Source organism: Taudactylus pleione, unplaced genomic scaffold, assembly GCF_031769625.1.
Source record: "Taudactylus pleione unplaced genomic scaffold, aTauple2 ptg000214l, whole genome shotgun sequence".
Taxonomy (NCBI): Eukaryota; Metazoa; Chordata; class Amphibia; order Anura; family Myobatrachidae; genus Taudactylus; species Taudactylus pleione.
In genome coordinates this window covers 14,270,215-14,292,127 of record NW_028284616.1, presented here as the reverse complement: position 1 = coordinate 14,292,127, position 21,913 = coordinate 14,270,215, and the positions used below count along the sequence as shown (strand labels likewise).

At 46.6% G+C, this 21,913-nt stretch overlaps 1 protein-coding gene across 1 annotated transcript in view; it reads left to right on the top strand.

Moving 5' to 3' along the window:
- Positions 1 to 21,913, top strand: part of USHBP1 (USH1 protein network component harmonin binding protein 1) — a 50,284-nt gene that overhangs the window by 5,564 nt on the left and 22,807 nt on the right. The window contains exons 3-7 of the mRNA XM_088478559.1: positions 7,941 to 8,117; positions 17,647 to 17,787; positions 17,956 to 18,083; positions 19,700 to 19,840; positions 21,456 to 21,556. Of these exons, the coding sequence (XP_088334685.1) occupies positions 7,941 to 8,117; positions 17,647 to 17,787; positions 17,956 to 18,083; positions 19,700 to 19,840; positions 21,456 to 21,556 (688 nt within the window). The remainder of the gene's footprint in view (positions 1 to 7,940; positions 8,118 to 17,646; positions 17,788 to 17,955; positions 18,084 to 19,699; positions 19,841 to 21,455; positions 21,557 to 21,913) is intronic.

Here is a 21,913-nt window from a genome sequence, read left to right as displayed (position 1 = left end):
GTCATTGGCTTACCCCCCCTGTGTATCTCTACCCTCTTCCTCCAGTCTCTCCAACCACATCACTGCCTGTGCTTTATCCCCCATGTGTCTTCAGCATCATTCTCGACTGTGTTGTTTCAGCTTTATCTCTCCAGCCTCATCCTCGCCTGTGCAGCTCCAGCACTATCCCTGCCATGTCTCTCCAGCACCATCCCTGTGTCTCTCAACCTCACCCCACATATATCTATCAACCTCACCCCCCTGTTTCTCTCAATCTTATCCCCCCTGTGTCTCTCATCCCCATCAACCTGTGTCTCACCAGCACATACCCCTGTATTCAGTTGTATCAGTGTTGCTTTATCTACAGCCCCCCCAACCCCTGCATCTCTCCAGCCGAGCTCACACCTCTTCCTGCCTGCTGCTCCTCTTTGCGGACTGCTCCTTCGATCCATGCACGCTGCACCGGTAAAAAAAAAAAATATATACATCTTTATTGTGTCAGTCACTGGGCTCACTCTTCTTGTCTGTGTCCTACTGAATACTGCAGTGGCGCAGGTAAGGGGGGCACATATACTGGACTCCCAAGATTCCTGAGGGGCCAGAACCCCTTGGAATATTGGGACCCGGTACAAGCCTCCCCCTTGCACCCCCAGTCGCCAGGCATGACTATTCAGGCTGGCAGAGGCAATGTTATGGAGATGCAGTTCATTGCATTTGAGCTTATATTCCCCAAGAAACAAATACTGACCGTTAGCAGAATCCATGTCTAGACAAATACAAGCCATATTAAGAGCAAAAGATGGCCCAACAAAGTACTAACCAGGTGGTCTTAAAAATTTGGCCACTTAGGGGTAAATTTACTAAGAATTGTGTCTGGCCAAGTTAGTGTTCCCGTGAGAGTTTCCCCTGGTTTTCAAACACAGGGATTTACTAAGGGTAAACATGGGTATTTAATAAAACACATCTATCTGCAAAACACGGCTAAAAACACAAATAGAAGTCAATACACCATCGGCCAGTTCGGAGTACTTTCCTTAGAGAGGAATGCACCACAGGGATTTACCAAAAATCTGCTAACACGATTCTAAATGGAGCAAACCTCAGGACAAAATAGAAGTTTGAAATAGACCCTTTTCCCCAGCAGCGTGTTTAGCAGAAGTGCTGCACAAATCACTGCGATCTATGCTGGCTTCTGAGAATAATTAATAAGGTGGACTCTTAGCCGATTATGGCTAAGGTACAGGAAACCCTCGTAGGTGACCTGTACATTGACCATGATTGGCTAAGAATACGTCTGCTCTTAGCCAATCAGCGTTTCATAGTAATCATCCACTGATTGGCTAAGAGCAGCTAAAGTGCAGGAAACCTTGTGGGTTTTCTGTCACTCAGCTAGCGCTAGCTCAGCTAGATACAGTATAGTGCTGTTCGTAGTCCAGGTTACTTGTTTTTTTTTATTTTCAGAAGACCGGAAACATACTGGAGAAGATGATCAACCTGTGCCACAGAGTAGCTAAGTATGTAGTGGGGGTGAATGTGAGTGCAGGTGAGAGAGTAAGTGCATGTGTAATAAAAGCTGGGCCGTCGCTTCCACTAGGCAAGCTTAGGCAGCTTCCTAGGGGTGCCGGCCACTAGAGGGTGCCCGGCCCTCCGATCACCCCCCATTTGCCGGGTGCCCGCTGAGTTTGTGTTACCAGCTGGCATCCGGCTCCTTCTCTACCTCCTCCCCCCGGTGCTAGCCGGAGGATGGAACTCACCCCTGAGCTCCGTGTTCCGGGTCCCGCAGTGCACTATGGGAGTGACATCATGACGTCACTCCCATAGTTCCAAGGAGCGGGCGACTGGGACGGACGGCAACGGGCACTGGAGCTGGGTTTAAGGTAAGTGTTGCTTTTTTTGTGTGTGTGTGTATGCACGCGCGGGGGCTTATTACAGAGGCCGCATTACAGGGGCCTTACTATTGGGGGCACTACTGGTGGCATTACAGGGGCCGCATTACTGGGGGCACTACAGGGACCGCACTACTGGGGGCACTGCAGGGGGCATTACAGGGCCGCACTACTGGGGGGCACTACAGGGGCCTTACTATTGGGGGCACTCCTGGGGCCGCACTACAGGGGGCATTACTGGGGGCTCTACGGGGGGCATTACAGGGGCCGCACTACTGGGGACACTACAGGGGACATTACAGGGGACGCACTAAGGGCCTTACTATTGGGGGCACTACAGGGGCCTTACTATTGGGGGCACTACAGGGGCCTTACTATTGGGGGCACTACAGGGGCCTTACTATTGGGGGCACTACAGGGGCCCTACTACTGGGGGCACTACAGGGGCCTTACTATTGGGGGCACTACAGGTGCCTTACTACTGGGGACATCATATGGGGGCACTACAGGGGCCTTACTATTGGGGGCACTACAGGGGCCTTACTACAGGGGCCTTTACTACTGGGGGCATTACTTTTAGGGGCATTATTACTGCTGGGGGGACTGTGTAAGGGACACCTTTACAGTGGGCATTGCATAAGGGGCACCATTACAAGTGGGCATTTAGTGTTTTAAGGGAACTACTACTGTGGGCATTGTGTAAGACCTAAGTTAGGGGGAGACCCTTAAAAATGTTGCTATGGGGCCCAAAAAGTTCTAGTTACACTCCTGATACTGTGTGTGTCATATATATATATATATATATATATATATATATTTACAGTCAGGTGCATAAATATTGGGACATTGACAGAATTTTCATATTTTGGCCTCTATTCACCACCACAATGGCCTTGAAATGAAACAAACAAGATGTGCTTTACCTGCAGACTTTCAGATTTAATTTGAGGGTAATTACATCCAAATCAGGTGAACGGTGTAGGAATTACAACTGTTTCTATATGTGCCTCCCACTTTTTAAGGGGCCATAAGTAATGGGACTATCAACTCAAAAGCTATTTCATGGAGAGGTGTGGGCTATTCCCTCGTTATTTCATTATCAATTAAGCAGGTAAAAGGTCTGGAGTTGATTCTAGGTGTGACATTTGCATTTGGAATCAGTTGCTGTCGACTCTCAATATGAGATCCAAAGAGCTGTCACTATCAGTGAAGCAAGCCATCATTAGACTGAAAAATCAAAACAAACCCATCAGAGAGATAGCAAAAACATTAGGTGTGGCCAAATCAACTTTTTGGAACATTCTTAAAAAGAAAGAACGCACTGGAGAGCTCAGCAACACCAAAAGACCCGGGTCCACGGAAAACAACTGTGGTGGATGACAGAATAATTATTTCCCTGGTGAAGAAAAACCCCTTCACAACAGTTGGCCAAATCAAGAACACTCTCCAGGAGGTAGGTGTATATGTGTCAAAGTCAAAAATGAAGAGAAGACTTCACAAGAGTGAATATAGAGCAGTGTTGGCTAACCTTGACACTCCAGCTGTTGTGGAACTATATATCCCAGCATGCCCTGCCACATTTTTAGCATGCCCTAATAGAAAAACCGTAGCAGTGCATGCTGGGTTATGTAGTTCCATAACAGCTGGAGTGTCAAGGTTAGCCAACACTGATATAGAGGGTTCACCACAAGATGTAAACCATTGGTGAGCCTCAAAAACAGGAAGACCAGATTAGAGTTTGCCAAACAACATCTAAAAAAGCCATTACAGTTCTGGAACAACATCCTATGGACAGATGAGACAAAGATCAACTTGTACCAGAGTGATGGGAAGAGAAGAGTATGGAGAAGGAAAGGAAGGAACTGCTCATGATCCAAAACATACCACCTCATCAGTGAAGCATGGTGGTGGTAGTGTCATGGCATGAGCATGTATGGCTGCCAATGGAACTGGTTCCCTTGTATTAATTGATAATGTGACTGCTGACAAAAGCAGCAGAATTAATTCTGAAGTGTTTCGGGCAATGTTATATGCTCATATTCAGTCAAATGCTTCAGAACTCATTGGACGGCGCTTCACAGTGCAGATGGACAATGACCCGAAGCATACTGCAAAAGCAACCAAAGAGTTTTTTAAGTCTAAAAAGTGGAATGTTATGCAATGGCCAAGTCAATCCCCTGACCTGAATCCGATTGAGCATGCATTTCACTTGATGAAGACAAAACTGAATGGAAAATGCCCCAAGAACAAGCAGGAACTGAAGACATTTGCAGTAGAGGCCTGGCAGAGCATCACCAGGGATGAAACCCAGCGTCTGGTGATGTCTATGCGTCCAGACTTCAGGCTGTAATTGCCTGCAAAGGATTTGCAACAAAGTATTAAAAAGAGAAAGTTAGATTTAGGATTGTTTAGTTTGTCCCATTACTTTTGGCCCCTTAAAAAGTGGGAGGCACATATAGAAACCGTTGTAATTCCTACACCGTTCACCTGATTTGTATGTAATTACCCTCAAATTAAATCTGAAAGTCTGCAGTTAAAGCACATATTGTTTGTTTCATTTCAAAGCCATTGTGGTGGTGAATAGAGGACAAAATATGAAAACTCTGTCAATGTCCCAATATTTATGCACCTGACCGTATGTGTGTGTGTGTATATATACATACATACTTCTGCCTGCGCCCCCCTCTTCATACTCATTTAGCCCCTCAGGTGAAAATGACTTTGCACAGGTGGAGTGGCGGATAAGTTTTGTGTTTTATATATATTTTATATATATATATAATAGAAATATTTTTTTAATACAAAACTCATACGCCACTCCGCCTGTGCAAAGTCATTTTGGCTAAATGAGCAAAGTTTTGCCTAGAAGCCTAGCAACGGCCTTGAATAAAAGACTAAAACCTTTGGTGTGTGTGTCTTGTTGTTCTTTAAATATTTTTTTCCACAATGGGGGTAAAGGTTCCAGTGACCTGCTGACATTTGTAGTTCTACAAATGATGATGGGCAGACTTACTGGTACCTGTAGTCCCACTGTGAAAAACAATACTGACCCTTTATTTACACCATTACCCCTGCACCCACCGACCAGGGGTGCAGGTAAGAAAGCAGCTGAAAGGCCAGGGCTGGTTAATACAAGGGAGGTAGGGCTCCATTGTTTTGGGGGGTCCTCACTTTACGAGGATTGCCAGCCCTGTGCTGACCAGTTTGGGGCTGGTTTATTTATTTATTATGGCAGGGGGACCCCACGCTGTGTGTTTCCCTGCTGTAGTGTAAGCCACCCAGCTGGTTCAGCCCGGTGCTGGTTAAAGGAAAATAAGGGAACCTCACATTGGTTTTTCCCTCTGTTTTCCTTTACCAGACCTGGCTCAGAGGTCTAGGGCTGGTTATGCTTTGGGAGAAGATCCCATCTCATTTATTTTCACATTTTAACCCTTTCATTACTTTATTACACCGAAAAGACTGCACAGATCACAGTGATTTGTGCAGCTTTTCTGTTAAACGCTGCTTACAGGCAAGTCTATAGTTTTCAGTATAAATACAAACTAAATGCACACCAACCATACATGCCTACCCTCCCGGTTTTCGCGGGAGGCTCCCGATTTTTCGGGTAACCCCCCGCACCCCCGGAAGGGTAGGCATTTCTCCCGCATTCTGCCCACTTCCTAGTGAAGTGGGCAGAATGAGGAGTATACCCGCGGCGATCGCAGGTCTCCGTGAAGGGGGCGGGTCTTAAGATGTGATTCTGCATGAATCACAGCATTTGGCCCCGTCCCCTATGTAAACTTTACCCAATCGCGGCAGTTTTGCCACGAAGTGGCGGGGCTTAATGACGCAAATCATTAGGCCCCGCCCCCATCGGCCCCCTGCTGCTTCTCTTACCTGGGCTTCTCCCGGGAAGAGATGATAAAAGGTAGGTAAGTATGATGCACACACTTGCACACACGATTGCATAAAGATATATACATATATAGATACAGATATGATTCAGTCAAACACGATTATTAGTAAATTTGTGAGTTTGTTTGAAACAAACTCACTTGTATCCATGTGATGCTCAGCGTGTTTAATATGGGGCCAGACACAATTCTTAGTAAGTGTACTGTACATACCATGATTGATCACTCTGGGTCTGATTCAGAGATGGACAGTATTGCACAGCGGCAAGGAAGCGGCTGTGCAATACCGTTCAACTGAATGTAAACGCAGCAGAAGGTGTCTGTGGGAAATAGACACATCCTGCATGCATCTGCGACATCCATAGACACTGCCTCAAATCACCATCACAACCATTGGTCTCGATGGTTGCTGCTTTGGTAGCTGGCCAGGCTGCATAAGCTGACTTACTCAGCACGACCAATGGACATGGATAGCCGGGTCCTGGAAGTTTGCATCCGCCGACGCAGACCCTGTGCTCGGCTCACCACCATAATGGGAGTTTTGGGGAACAGTGCCAATCGTTACCCCAGCGTCATCCCCCAAGCGCTACAGCATGTCAGTCATGATGCAGCTAAGGGGGTATGCGCAGAAAGGGTCCTGCGCAGTGGTGGATTTTACCTAGGGGCTGCAGCCCCCGCCCAGTAAAATCAGCCACTTCAGTGAGCCAGTGCAGTCCGTGACTGCACTGGCTACACTGTGACTGGAGGTGGCTTCCCATTGGAAGCGTCACCTGCCAGTCCCACACAGGACAGGCAGCCCCAGGGGGAGGTGTCTCCTTCCCCTGGGCTTCCAGTGGAAGCCGCTGCTTTGCCTTCTTGCAGCTCTATGGCAGAAGGCAGTGTTATGCGCATGCACAGTGCCACTGCCGCGTATGCGCATGCGCCTGGCTCGATGCCTGCCAGATATATTGAGCAGGTGCTGGGAACCCATCCGGCCAGACCAGCCAGCACTGCAGTAGCGGCAGTCCCCCTCAGGTAAGAGGGCAGGAGCTGCTGCTGGTCCTGCACCTGAGCAGACCCACAAACATCAGAGATATATGCAGGCCCGCCAAGAGCCGTGGCAGGCCCCGGTAATAGGGGGCGTGGCCTAATAGGGGAGGCGTGGCCACGCCCCCTTGCCGAGAGGAAAAAAAAATTTGCAGCGGCGCTCCGTGCTGGGGAGGGGGGGCGCTCTGAACCCCCTCAGCCCGGCGCAAAGCCAGGGGGGGCGCGATCATTGTGATCGCTCCCCCGCACAGGCATAGGAGACTGCTGTGGCTGCTGTTCAGCGGCCACAAGCAGTGTCCAAATGCAGCTCAGCACACGCTGTGTGCTGGGCTGCTGTGAGGAAGCCCGGGCCCGTGTAATCTGTACACGCTCCCCCCCCCCTCTCGGCGCCCCTGGATATATGCTAACCATAGAGTTAGCGTACATCCCTGAATCAGGCCCTCTGCCATTGCTCTGTTATTAGTTAATGGACTCCAGCATATTACTCTACTAATAGTTTATACCACTTCTGATCATGTAGAGAAATCAGGTCATAATCATATCCTAAATAATTCCCTACAAGATGATTTAAATAATCTTGTCTTTTCACTTGGGTTTAAACCTAGGTACATTAATGTGCCAAATTCATACTCCTCAACATTTTGTACCCCGTCAGATGCCACAATTTATCCTGTATGCCTATTTCTTCAACTCTAAACACCCTTGCTAACAAGAAAGAACAGCATGTCACAGAAAAGCATTTGTATTGAGGGTTTGCACTGTTGTACTCTTGTAAACTGTTATTCAAACACTTCCTGGTATTCCACACCAGAATATTATCAGGAGCATAGGCATTTACCTGACAGGGTTAGGATACCAGTGTCTAACTTAATATTCTCCTTCTGGGTAGTTATTCAACACACTTATAATAACGGTATGGCTACACTGAAGGACAATAATAATGATCCTTCCGCAGGTTCACCTACGGAAACCTTGTTACGACTTTTACTTCCTCTAGATAGTCAAGTTTGACTACTCTTGTATCCTAACCCTGTCAGCTTTGTCAGGACAGGTATTATGTGTCATCTTCTATATGTATATTGTAGATGTATTTACCCTATGTAGTTCTTGTCTTACACAATGCAATCAAACATGGTATTCTTTTTCCATGCAGGAGTTCCCCAACATGCTTTCGATCGAAGATCCAAACTTATTACAGTCTGAGATCAGACATTACCAGGAAAATAATGCAGCACTGAGAATCAAATTAAGCCTCACAGACAGGGAACTAGATAAGTCAAGAGCCACACTCAATGTCTTCATGCAGGAAAAGGAGGCACTACAAAGAAAGGTACAGTACGTCCTCCAGTATAAAAGAGATGTATCTTATTGCCTGAAACAAGATTACACAGACCATTATGATAAGACTGTGAAAGGACAAGATTGGTAAGCGAGACATTGTTGGTGTATTGTGGGTAGCAGCATTGGTCTGATCTTCGAAAAGGGTTTTTAAACATAGGACATTATGCCATATTGCCATTTTTGGGTCTGGAAATATTTTTTTCTCCTCTGAGGCTAAATTAGTAACTAACTTGGGCAGCACAGATGGTGTAATGGTTAGCATTACTGCCTCACAGCGCTAAGGTCGTGGGTTCGATTCCCACTACGGCCCTAACTGTGTGGAGTTTGTATATTCTTCATGTGCTTGCATGGGTTTCCTCCGGGTACTCCGGTTTCCTACCACTCTCCAAAAATATACTGATAGGTTAATTGGCTCCCAACACAAATTAACCATAGTGTGTGGGTGTGCATGCATGTGGTAGGGAATATAGATTGTAAGCCCAACTGGGGCAGCGGCTAATGTGAATGGCCAAATATTCTCTGTAAAGCGCTGCGGAATATATGTGCGCTATATAAATAACTGGTAATAATAATAAATAATAACTGACCCATCTGAGATTTTGTTTTGACTTCCTGGATCTATATACAGTCAGGTCCATAAATATTGGGACATTGACAGAATTTTCATATTTTGTCCTCTATTCACCACCACAATGGCTTTGAAATGAAACAAACAAGATGTGATTTAACTGCAGACTTTCAGATTTAATTTGAGGGTAATTACATCCAAATCAGGTGAACGGTGTAGGAATTACAACGGTTTCTATATGTGCCTCCCACTTTTTAAGGGGCTAAAAGTAATGGGACAAACTAAACAATCCTAAATCTAACTTTCACTTTTTAATACTTTGTTGCAAATCCTTTGCAGGCAATTACAGCCTGAAGTCTGGAACGCATAGACATCACCAGACGCTGGGTTTCATCCCTGGTGATGCTCTGCCAGACCTCTACTGCAAATGTCTTCAGTTCCTGCTTGTTCTTGGGGCATTTTTCCTTCAGTTTTATCTTCTTCAAGTGAAATGCATGCTCAATCGGATTCAGGTCAGGGGATTGACTTGGCCATTGCATAACATTCCACTTTTTAGCCTTAAAAAACTCTTTGGTTGCTTTTGCAGTATGCTTCGGCTCATTGTCCATCTGCATTGTGAAGCGCCGTCCAATGAGTTCTGAAGCATTTGACTGAATATGAGCATATAATATTGCCCGAAACACTTCAGAATTCATTCTGCTGCTTTTGTCAGCAGTCACATCATCAATAAATACAAGGGAACCAGTTCCATTGGCAGCCATACATGCCCATGCCACGACACTACCACCACCATGCTTCATTGATGAGGTGGTATGTTTTGGATCATGAGCAGTTCCTTTCCTTCTCTTCTCTTCCCATCACTCTGGTACAAGTTGATCTTTGTCTCATCTGCCCATAGGATGTTGTTCCAGAACTGTAATGGCTTTTTTAGATGTTGTTTGGCAAACTCTAATCTGGTTTTCCTGCTTTTGTGGCTCACCAATGGTTTGCATCTTGTGGTGAACCCTCTATATTCACTCTTGTGAAGTCTTCTCTTGATTGTTGACTTTGACACATATACATCTACCTCCTGGAGAGTGTTCTTGATTTGGCGAACTGTTGTGAAGGGGTTTTTCTTCACCAGGGAAATAATTCTTCTGTCATCTACCACAGTTATTTTCTGTGGTCTTCCGGGTCTTTTGGTGTTGCTGAGCTCTCCAGTGCGTTCTTTCTTTTTAAGAATGTTCCAAACAGTTGATTTGGCCACACCTAATGTTTTTGCTATCTCTCTGATGGGTTTGTTTTGATTTTTCAGTCTAATGATGGCTTGCTTCACTGATAGTGACAGCTCTTTGGATCTCATATTGAGAGTTGACAGCAACTGATTCCAAATGCAAATGTCACACCTAGAATCAACTCCAGACCTTTTACCTGCTTAATTGATAATGAAATAACGAGGGAATAGCCCACACCTGTCCATGAAATAGCTTTTGAGTTAATAGTCCCATTACTTTTGGCCCCTTAAAAAGTGGGAGGCACATATTGAAACTGTTGTAATTCCTACACCGTTCACCCGATTTGGATGTAATTACCCTCAAATTAAATCTGAAAGTCTGCAGTTAAAGCACATCTTGTTCGGTTCATTTCAAAACCTTTGTGGTGGTGAATAGAGGCCAAAATCTGAACATTCTGTCAATGTCCCAATATTTATGGACCTGACTGTAATTAAAGATATTGAACATGAAGGATCTGTTCTTCTTTTCAACCCTACCCAATAAGATTTTACAAATTCCATTGTTTCATGCGTTAGGTCAGTTATACTAGAGATCAGAAGGTACAATTGTATTACTATTAATGTATATTACTATTATTAGGCTTGCATTTTATTTCCTCCATCCCTCGGGTGCAATTACCATTCCAGAATAGTTATTATTATTATTATTATTATTATTATTATTATTATTATTATTATTATTATTATTATTATCATCATTTATTTATATGGCACCACAAGTGTTCCGCAGTGCCTTTCAAAGTATATAAACAAATAAGTGAACAAGAAAACAGTGATTTACAATACAAGGACATGGTTTATACACATTAAAGCATAAGCGATCAGGGAGGGAAGAGGGCCCTGCTTGTGGGAGCTTACTTTCTAAAGGGGAGGGGAAGACAAAGAGGTGTGACACAGATGGGGTAGACAGGGAGGAAGGAGCATGTAGCAGCTGGTAGGAAGAGAGCTGGGAGGCTTTAATGAAGTAGTGGGTTTTGAGAGCCCATGTGAAGATTTGTAGAGAGGTGGAGAGTCTTATAGGGAGAGGGAGATAGTTCCAGAGGTAGGGAGCAGCACGGGCAAAATCTTGGAGGCAGGAGTGTGAGGAATTAATCAGTTGGCAGGAGAAGGGATGTGCATTTGTTGAGCGAAGTGGGTGGGTGGGAGTGTGAAGGTTCGATGAGGTCAGAGATGTAAATGGAAGAACATTGGGTGAGGGCTTTGTAAGTGAGTGTAAAAACCTTGAATTGGTTTCGGAAGAGAAGAGCCAGTGGAGGGCTTGTAGCAGAGGGAGGCAGATGTAGAACGTTTGGAGAGGAAGATGAGCCGAGCAGCAGCATTGAGGACAGATTGGAGTAGAGAGAGATGGGAGTCGCGGAGGCCAGATAGGAGGAGGTTATAGTAGTCTAATTGGGAGATGACAAGTGAGTGGATGAGGGTTTTAGTAGCATCCTGGGTGAGATCCTGGAAATATTTTTGAGATGGAAATGACAGGACTGCGAGAAGTGCTGAATGTTTGGGACATCCAGAAAGATAGCAGAGAGGCAGTTGGAGATATGAGTGAGGAGAGAGGGGGAGAGGTCAAGGGAGGAAAGGTATTTAACAACCTTTTCCATTCCTGCACAGTACTGTATCACAGGTATTTTATAACCCAAAACATGGAGAACATGATGGCTGGGAGAACAAAGCACAGGCAAGGGTGGGAGGAGATGACAGCCAGGGTGGGGATTTGACTGGCCTTGATGGGAGGAGGTGACAGGCTTTGGTGGGAGAGGGTGACAGGTTGGGATGGGAGGAGGTGCCTATCATAATTTCTACATCAGGGTCCACAGGGTTCCACAGGATACCTTGGGGTATAGGTGATGACGTCAGGCATCGGGCACCCACCATAGAGTTAAGTTTTCAGCCTCCCTGGATGCACTAGGTTCCCCCTCCTATACCCCGCCCCCGAGCCAAGGCATCTCGTAGGTGCCCGGCTCGGAGTCGGAGCACCTGTATAGAGGGGGGCTAAGAATAGCCCCTGAAGTTTCTTCAAGGCAGCTGTCGCTGCACATCTGGGAGTACAGCATGGACAGTCACTGCTGACGTCCATGCCGTCTCCCCTACACCCCGCCGGTACCAGAACGCCGGTACTGATCCGGGGATGCTGGTAAGTATCTGTGGTCACGGCTAGCGGTGACCCCAGATGCTTCGGACCATTGCCGGATTCAAGGGGAGTAGGTAAGCAGCGGGGGTCCCGCGGTGGTTCTCTGCTGAGCACATGGTCCACAGTCCCCAGGCAGGGGGCTCCCTGGGGACTGGCTGCAGCGTGGAGCCAGGTACTAACCTGCGCTTCCACTACCCCCTGGGACAGCGGGCAGCAGCTGAGCGGCAAGCGCTGCGACGTCCCAGGGGTTAATTGCATGACAGGGGAGCGCGCCTTCCCTGTATACAGCCGGCGCCTCCCCCGCTGCACACAGCCCTGTCTGTTCTGCCGATTGGTCCTGTGGCAGCGCTCCTCTCTGCCTTCTTTGCATGGTTTAAGGTCAGTGTATGCAGCGCAGGGAATGATAGTGCAGGGATTGATTTCTTCTGCATTGTATGTGACTTCTGCTAGCGTCTGCTGCCTGTACTTTCACTTTCTACTGTCATCCATTTTACTGTCCCTGCTCTTACTCTGCTAAAGCCCTTGCGGTGCGGTGATTGCAGGGCAGTTCTCCCACTATACTAATGAGTATCAGTGAGAGGGGTCACATACTTACCATCATGTCTGAGAGTGAATTTCCTCTCCAGCTTATGTGTACTAAGTGCAATGTACCAGTAGCGGAGGGGAAGGGTAACGCGGAGGGGCTATGTCGGCAGTGTTATTTATTAGCGCGGCCAATTACTGTCACGGCTCCTGTACAGGACCTTCCCTGGGCTTGTTTCGCTAAGGCGCTTACAACCTTAGTGGGCCAGTTAGCTCCGCCACCTGCGTTTTCCCAGATGGGATTGTCCCAGCAGTCAGTGGTGTAGTCACCCATGCAGGGTTTCCCGAGACAACTGATGGTACCCCACAGTCTCCCTATTTCCCCTCCCCAGGTTTCACAGGAGCCTGCGTGGGTTAATTCACTGACAAATTCAGTACAACATTTGTCGGAAGTGTTACAAGGGGAGTCTGTGTTGCGGCCACGTAAGTGGCCTGTGGCGTCTCAGTCTGCTCCTTATGAGGATGACGACGTGACGTCCGATGATGGGGAGACTCTGGATCTATCTGACCAAGAACCTCTCCATACTAAAGAGTCGGACGCTAAGTCCGAGGTTTATATTCCTGGCCTTATTCGGGCAGTCCGCACAGCTTTAGTTATTGAGGATGATGATATTCCGGTGTCTAAGTCCAAATATACCTTTTGGGATATTAAGGGTGACACCACAGTGTTTCCTCTTTCGGGTCAGTTAGTAGACCATTTAGAGGAGGCGTGGAAACACCCCGGAAAACGGTATCAGCCTCAGAGGCGCTTAGCCGTGGCTTATCCGTTTGCTGGCAATTATTTTTCTAAGTGGGAATCCCCTCCACAGGTGGATTCTCATGTGACATGCCTAGTCCGAAGTGCCACCTTGTCCATGCCTTCCATGTCCTCCTTGAAGGATGCTACGGACCGCAAGGTGGAAATCTGCCAAAAGTCCATTTATTCCCTTGCAGGGGGGGGGGGGGCGTCCAGACCGGCCATGGCCGTGTGTTGGGTAGCCAGAGCTATGGAGCGCTGGGCTGATAGTTTGGAGGCGTCTTTGGACTCTGACTGTTCGGCTGAACAGGCTGAGTTGGTGGGCAATCTCCGGGATTTGGCCACTTACATCAATGAAGCGGCCTTGGATGTCAGTATCCTCACCTCTAGGATTTCTACTGCTGCTGTTGCTGCTCGTCGCACCTAATGGTTGCGATTTTGGAAAGCGGACGCTGATTCCAAAAAGGGCTTAGAAGCTTTGCCTTTTAATGGAAAAGTCCTATTTGGTCCGGATCTGGACAAAATTGTAGCTACGGTGGCAGCAGCCAAATCTACATGTCTCCCGTCTGCTGCGGTCCCTTCAAGTTTGGGTACTTCGTCCTTTCTGCCTTACTGGGCCCAGAGTAGGCCTAAAGCACAGTCTTTTCCCTGACAGGCTGGGCCCAAGAAATCGGCCAAGCCCAGGAAACAGGCCTGGAGTACCAGACGTCCGGCCCCTAAGTCAGATGACAAACCTGCGGCCTGACGGTCCGGGCCTCCCTTTGGGGGATCCCAAAGTGTGAGGCCGCCTGCTGCAGTTCGCCTAGTGTTGGTCGATAACCACGACAGACAATTGGGTTCACGAGGTGGTTTCTCATGGGTATGCCCTCTCCTTTCGGCACAGGCCCCCATCCCGTTTCTTCACCACAGGTCTTCCATTAGACTGGAACAAAGCCTTGGAACTGCGGAAGGTTTTGCACACTATGCTCCAGGCTGGAGTTATAGTGCCTGTTCCATTCTCCCAGAGGGGCCAGGGTTTCTATTCCAATCTATTTTTGGTGCAGAAACCCAATGGGTCGTACCGTCCAATACTCAACCTCAAGGCCCTCAACAAGTCCTTGAGGGTGCCTCGGTTTTGGATGGAGACCCTACGGTCCATCAATCTGGCGCTGGAACCTGAGGAGTACATGGTGTCATTGGACATCCAGGACGCTTACCTGCATGTCTTTTGCACCATCAGCAGTTCCTCAGGTTTGCAATCTGCAACGATCACTTCCAGTTCCGGGCGCTACCTTTTGGCCTGGCGACAGCACCACGCGTGTTCACCAAGGTCATGGTGGTCATGGCGGCTCACCTGCGGATGCAGGGAGTCCGAATGTTACCGTATCTGGACGACCTTCTGTTGGTGGCAGGGTCTCCAGTGCTCCTTCTACACTATTTGGACCTGATGATTGCAGTGCTGCAACTTCACGGCTGGTTGATAAACTGGCAAAAGTCCACCCTGATCCCGTCTCAGAGGATTCTGCACCTTGGGGCCTTGTTGGACTCCAGGCAGCAGCAGATCTTTGTGACAGTGGAAAAGATATCTGCTTTACAGTTGACGGTGCGCAGTTGTCTACAGTGTCACCGAGTGTCTCTGCACTCGGCAATGAGGTTGCTGGGCTCCATGGTGTCAGTATTCGACATGGTGGAATTATGCCCAGTTTCACTCCAGACCTCTGCAGCAATTGATCCTGTCCAAATGGAATGGACTGCCTCAGAGTCTAAAGTCCCAGATGATGTTGCTCACTCCGAAGGTTCACCTGTCTCTAGCCTGGTGGTTGCAGATGACCCACCTCAACAAGGGTCGTCCATTTTGGGTGGCAAACTGGGTCCTGTTAACAATGGACGCCAGTCTTCGGGGCTGGGGAGCGGTCACGGGTCCACACTTGTTCCAGGGCAGGTGGACTCAGGCAGAAAAGGAGCTTCCAATAAACATCTTGGAACTCCGCGCGGTTTTCAATGCTCTCCAGCAGGCACATCGGATTCTCCAAGGTCACCCCTTGCAGGTCCAGTTGGACAACGCCACCACCGTGGCCGACATAAATCGACAAGGAGGAACCCGAAGTCGGGCTTCACTCGCAGAGGTGTCCCGCATCCTGGTCTGGGCAGAGCGCAATCTCCCAGCAATATCAGCAGTATTCATCCCATGAAGTCCTCAACTGGGAAGCGGATTTTCTCAGTCGGCAGGACGTACATCCGGGAGAATGGTCTTTGCACCAGGACGTCTTTCAACTTCTGGTGGACAGGTTGGGTCTTCCAGAGATAGACCTCATGGCATCACGGCACAACAACAAGTTGCCGGTGTATGGGTCTCGAACAAGAGACGAAAAGGCGTCTCTGGGGGATGCTCTGTCCATCCAGTGGACGTTCCAGTTTGCCTGTCTCTTTCCTCCGCTTTCCCTTCTTCTGCGGGTGATCCGGAAATTCAAACAGGAAGGGGGTACTCTCCTGTTGATAGCTCCCGGGTGGCCCAGGCAGCACTGGTTCTCAGACCTTCAGAGTCTGTACATGGACATTCCTCTGCGGTTGCCGCTACGACCGGACCTGCTATCACAGGGTCCTTGACTTCACCCAGACCTGGCTCGGCTATCTTTGACAGCGTGGCTGTTGAGATGGCCATGTTAAGGTCCAGGGGGTTTTCCAGCTCTGTTGTGCAAACCATGCTAAGAGCTTGGAAGCCATCCTCTGCAAGGATATACCATCGTGTGTGGCATATGTTTTTCCAGTGGTGTCGACCGAGAGGTTATGCCCCTCGGTAGTTCCGTCTGTCTAGAGTGTTGGCTTTCCTACAGGCGGGGCTAGACCATGGGCTTCGCCTTGCTTCCCTGAAAGTGCAGGTGTCTGCCCTGTCAGTCTGGTTCCATCGTAGGATTGCTGCGCTCCCTGATGTGCACACCTTTATGCAAGGTGTTCTTCGCATTCAGCCACCTTTTGTTCCACCGGTGGCTCCTTGGGATTTGGCTGTGGTCCTGAGAGCTCTCCAGGGACCGCCGTTTGAACCACTGGGCTCAGTGGACCTTAAATGGCTTACAGCTAAAACAATATTCCTTCTGGCCATTGCTTCGGCCAGACGTGTTTCTGACTTAGGGGCTCTCTCCTGTAGACCCCTTTTCTGATTTTTCATAGGAACAGGGCGGTGCTACTCACTCGTCCTGGATTCCTTCCGAAAGTTGTTTCAAGTTTCCACATCAACGAAGAAATCGTTGTGCCGGCTTTTAACTCGCCTGATCTTTCAGTGGGTGAGGCCACTTTGGATGTTGTGCAGGCCTTAGGAAGTCCAACAGCTTGTTTGTCCTCTATGGATTCCATAAGAAGGGTTGGCCTGCTTCAAAGCAAACTTTGGCAGGTTGGATTCGTATGGCTATTTCAGAAGCTTATCTTCATGAAGGCCTACTGCTTCCTTCCTCTGTGAGGGCACATTCCACTAGGTCTGTGGGTCCTTCGTGGGCAGCTCGACATGGTGCATCTGCAGTCCAGATCGGCAAGGCTGCCACGTGGTCCTCTGTCCATACCTTTGTGAGGTATTACGCGTTTGATACCTTTGCCTCTCAGGATGCTTCCTTCGGGCGGTGGATTCTCCTTTCAGCACAGGAGCGTCCCCATCCTTAAAGGATACTGCTTTGGGACATCCCCAAGGTATCCTGTGGATACCCTATGGACCCTGATGTAGAAAATATGAGATATGGTAAGAGCTTACCTTTGTTATCTCTATTTCCACGAAGTCCATAGGGTTCCACAGGACTCCCGCCCTGTCGCACCTGTGCTGCAGATGGGCTTTACTCTGGTCACCATTTTTTTTCTGTTTCCCTCTGGTGAGAATGTGATTCTTGTGTGTGTCCAGATCTTTCTTCTCTCTCTTCCTTCTCCTCCTCCGGCCTATGGCTTGGTACGTAACTGAGATGCCTTGGCTCGGGGGTGGGGTATAGGAGGGGGACCCTAGTGCATCCTGGGAGGCTGAAAACTTAACTGTATGGTGCCCGATGCCTGACGTCATCACCTATACCCCAAGGTATCCTGTGGAACCCTATGGACTTCGTAGAAATAGAGATAACAAAGGTAAGTTCTTATTACCAGATCTCATATTTTAGACACAAATCACATTATTTTTCTTACAGTGATCAGACCCCTATTATTGACCACACCTCAACATTTTTTCCTCAGAATCTCTTTATTTGCTTCTCAACTTTATTTCCTTTTCAATTTCTCTACCAAGGCAAAGACTTTGCAAGACCTCCTCCAGGATGAAGTCTTTTCTCTTGCTACAATCTCTCCACCGATGAGTCCCATGTCTGAAGAACCAAGCAATTTGACATCTGAGCCTAACCTCTCACCCACTGAGATGCAGCCCTGCCATGTAAGGAAAACATCTAGTTTATCAGTTTTTGAAGCAATGGAAATATTTAAAGTAGGGAATTTTTGGCTATAACAGACACTCGGTCTTTCTTTTACTTTGTAGATCACATACATGTTTAGACACATTCATGTGTATGTGCTTGATATCTGTGTTGTGTGTTTTTAACAGACTCCTAAATCAACACTGCAAAGTCTCATTCAGTATCTTCAGCACCTCCCTAGATCAACGACTTTGCTGACTTCTCCTCCTGAGTTTCACCCAAGCAGCATGGAGTCTGAGATGAAGTGGTTAAAAGGGTGAGTATGAAGAGAAGGTGCCATCTTTCTCTCTGTGGTACACTGTACGGGTGTCTGTAACAGGTTCCATGCATCGGAGTCATTTTCCATTGTATTATCCTCCTGTTTTGCAAGTGTTCCACACTTGTACATAATTGCAAGTATTACTGATGTGTGATATACAGTATAGGCTGATATATACACACACACACAAGGGTAATCCAAAAATTAAATACATTTTGCAGTTTCCCAACGTGAAGGTCATTTATACTCCACAATTCATGGTCGGGCGTTCTCTCTAACCTGTTTGCTAAGGGCTCTGTGAGAGGTGTGCTGTTATGGTTGTTTTTGGCAAAGTTGTGATACAAAATTCCTCCAATTGTGCAGTGAGAAGTGTTATTCAATTCTTGAATGTGCATAAAGTGAGACTTGCCAAAATTTACTGTCAAGTAAAGCAGATGTATAGTGATGTGAGAAAGTGGTGTGATATGTTCAATAATGGACGAAAAAATGTGCATGACCATAATGGCCATCACTTGTCACAGTTTGGGTGGGAGATATTTGATCATCTACCCCTATAGTCCAGACCTTGCTCCAAGTGACTTTCACCTATTCGCTAAGCTCAAATAGTTCCTGGATGGAAAATGTTTAGGAAGTGATGATGAGTTGAATATTGCAGTCAACAACTGGTTCAGTGGACTGGAGGCAGCCAAGTAGAACAAGGGGATTCTAGGGCTTGTAGACAGATATGATAAATAAGAAGGTTATTATGTGGATGAATAGACAAAAGTGCTCAGTGTTTAAAAAACAAAAAAATTAACAAAAAGTTTTTTGTTTTTACAAGCAAACTGTCTTTACTTTCTGGATTACCCTTGTATCTATCTATCTATCTATCTATCTATCTATCTATCTATCTATCTATCTATCTATCTATCTATCTATCTATCTATCTATCTATCTATCTATCGTATGACTGTGCATATGTGCAGGCTCGGATCGGTTTGGATTTTCCAGCCAAGTTCGGATTTTTCACAACAAATTTTGGGTCTCAGAAAGAGGCAAAATGTCATCTTTCATGGACAAACCAGGGACATATTCACATAGGCCCATGGGTCCAGGGGGGGCCCACACCGCACACCTTGCACCCATACTTTTTAATACTTACCTCTTCGAAGTTCTACGTCGGCTGGAGCAGCAGTACACAAAACGCCTGGAAAAAGGCCTATTCCCAGTGTTTTGCACATGCGCAGTAGGGAAATAGCCAGGAAAGTGGTTGCCGCGCCATTTTCCTGGTGATCTGCGCATGCGCAGTAAACTATGGGCACAGACTAGTGCCCAGAGCCTACTGCTGCTGTCAATGCGCTGGCAGCCGCCAGGGAGAGAGGAGGGGGGCCTGGACAGGGAATGCACACGGTCCCCCTCCTCTCTTAATACGCCCCAGGGACAAACATCATCTTTCATGAACAAAGTCCATGAAACAGGACGTTTTGCCTCTTTCTGAGACCCGAAATTTGGCGGGAAAAATCAGAACATGGCAGGAAAATCCAAACCACTCCAAGCCTGCACATCTCTAGTGTGTGTGTGTGTGTGTTTGTGTGTCTTTGTGTGTGTGTGAATAACCCATTGCTATATTTCAGACGCCTTGACTGTGTAAAACAGTTAAATGACCAGCTCAGTGTGACCCTGGAAGAGTGTAAGACTGATTCTGAAAAACTGAGCATGCACCTTGGAAAACTGGAGTCTACTTGTACAGCTCTGCGCCTCGCCCTGCAGTCAAGGTAACAGGATTTCGCATTTACAGGAATACCATAGTTCCCAACTTTTTAAAACAGTTTCCAGGAAATCTTTGCTGCTGAGTTGCACTGTTTCTGACGCTGTCTTGTTAGAGAGATACAATCAGTTCATCTTTAGTGGATTTGATTATAATATAATTATTTGCATTTTTATAATATAATTATTTACATTATTATAACTCCTTAAAAATATATCCCTGGAAAATATGAAGGATATAAAGGACCAATATTTATAGGTAACCTAGTTGCTTTGGAAGTTGTGAGTAGTACAGTTGGCACAATGTTCATAATGCCATCTTATATAGACGCACAACCATGTTCAAGGCTTTCCCAGCTTTAGGCATAAATTTTACTTTCTGCAAAATGTGAATTTACAAATACAAGGCCTGATTCAGAGATGTATGCAATACCGATATTTTCGCAGTTGGGCGATTATCAGTAAACTGTTCAGCTAAGTCGCACTGCGCATGATAGTACATTACTGTAGTCACTAGCAACAACTTTTTACACGCAGTGTGATTGACAGTCAGGGAATATTTGTGGGAGGTAACGGGGAGTGGCGGCAAAAAGCATCAGTATTTGGAGCCTGCGTCTGCGATCCCATACGCATTGAGAATGGCTCCATTGTCTCAGTTCCTGTAGCCATAGAGTTAAGGCCCCTATACATCAGCAATCAATTGGGGCAAGTCTTTGTTTTGAAGATGATCGTGTAAAAAAAATTTGCAGACCAATCTGAGCTGTAGATTGCTAGTATATGCTAACAATTTGCAGACTGTTACTAATAAAATGATGAGCCTTTCAAGTTTGACATCTCTGAATCAGGCCCATAGTGTAGATTGTGTAGAATATCAAAGCAAAAAGAAAACTTCAAGATTGTATTGCTGTGACTTTGTATCTCTAGGATATAGAGCCTAAAATGTTTGACACTTATTTCAAGTTCGGTGGTAGGCTAATGCCAGGAGTTTCTTAGCCTTTAGTCCCCTGAGGTTATGTGAAGAAGTTGCGCTGCACATGGTTCCATTTTTTTCAATAGTATTCTCTTCTCATCTCTAGCTGTAACCCGTTGAAATAAAATTCCATAATTTTTCCAGTTGTGAATGCTTGACTTGATATGGCAACATTTATTTAATTAATTATAAATTCATTATTAATTCAAGCAATAAAAATGTATCTTTTATAACTATTGTAGAACTATACGAAGATTTTTGATAGCTGTTCAATCCTACCTAATAACATTTTACAAATGCAATTGTTTAATGGGTTATCATTATTATCCTTTATTTTTATGGTGCCACCAGGGTTTCGCAGCGCATTACAAATGAGCAAAACAAGAAAATGATGACCTACAGTACAAAACAATCCAGGACAAGGACATGGTTTATAAACATCGCTGCAATACATTTGATTACTATGAAGAATAAAAGGGTGGGAGGAGTTGACAGCCAGGGCTGGAAGATGTAACATCCAGGGTGGTAGGAGGAGACAGGGCAGGATGAAATGAGCCCAGGGTAGAGAATGGTGACAGGCAATTGGGTGCAGCAATTTATATGAGACATTCCACAAACAAGTCCTGCTCACTTTATCACTGTTCACTTCACAGTGAGAGATGCCTGAAGACCTATAGTGTGCTGCTAGCTCTTGCAGAAGCAAAAGGAGAGATCCTGCTGGGCCAGGTAACATCAGGAGACCTCATGAGTGCAGGTAAATTCTTTGTTATGCTATAAACCTTTAATGTATACTTTGCTGGTTGTCTATAGCCGCATGCTACATATGGTCAGTGCAATTAGTTGGGGCCTGAGTTGGAAGCTGGCGACGTGTTGAATTCATAGTCATCTGAATAACATACCTATAATGGGGACAGTTGGGAGTAGAATTATACCCGTTTTTTTTATACCCGTTCTGTCCCGGGATTTTTTACCCCGCATTTTGCCGGGTCATACCCGGCTTAGATCCCAATTCCACTGCACCCTCCTCCCATGTTTTTACTGGGTCACCTCTGTTTCCACTGAACCCAGGTAAGCCCAGCAAAACCTGTGGATGTCATTAAAAATGGCCTTT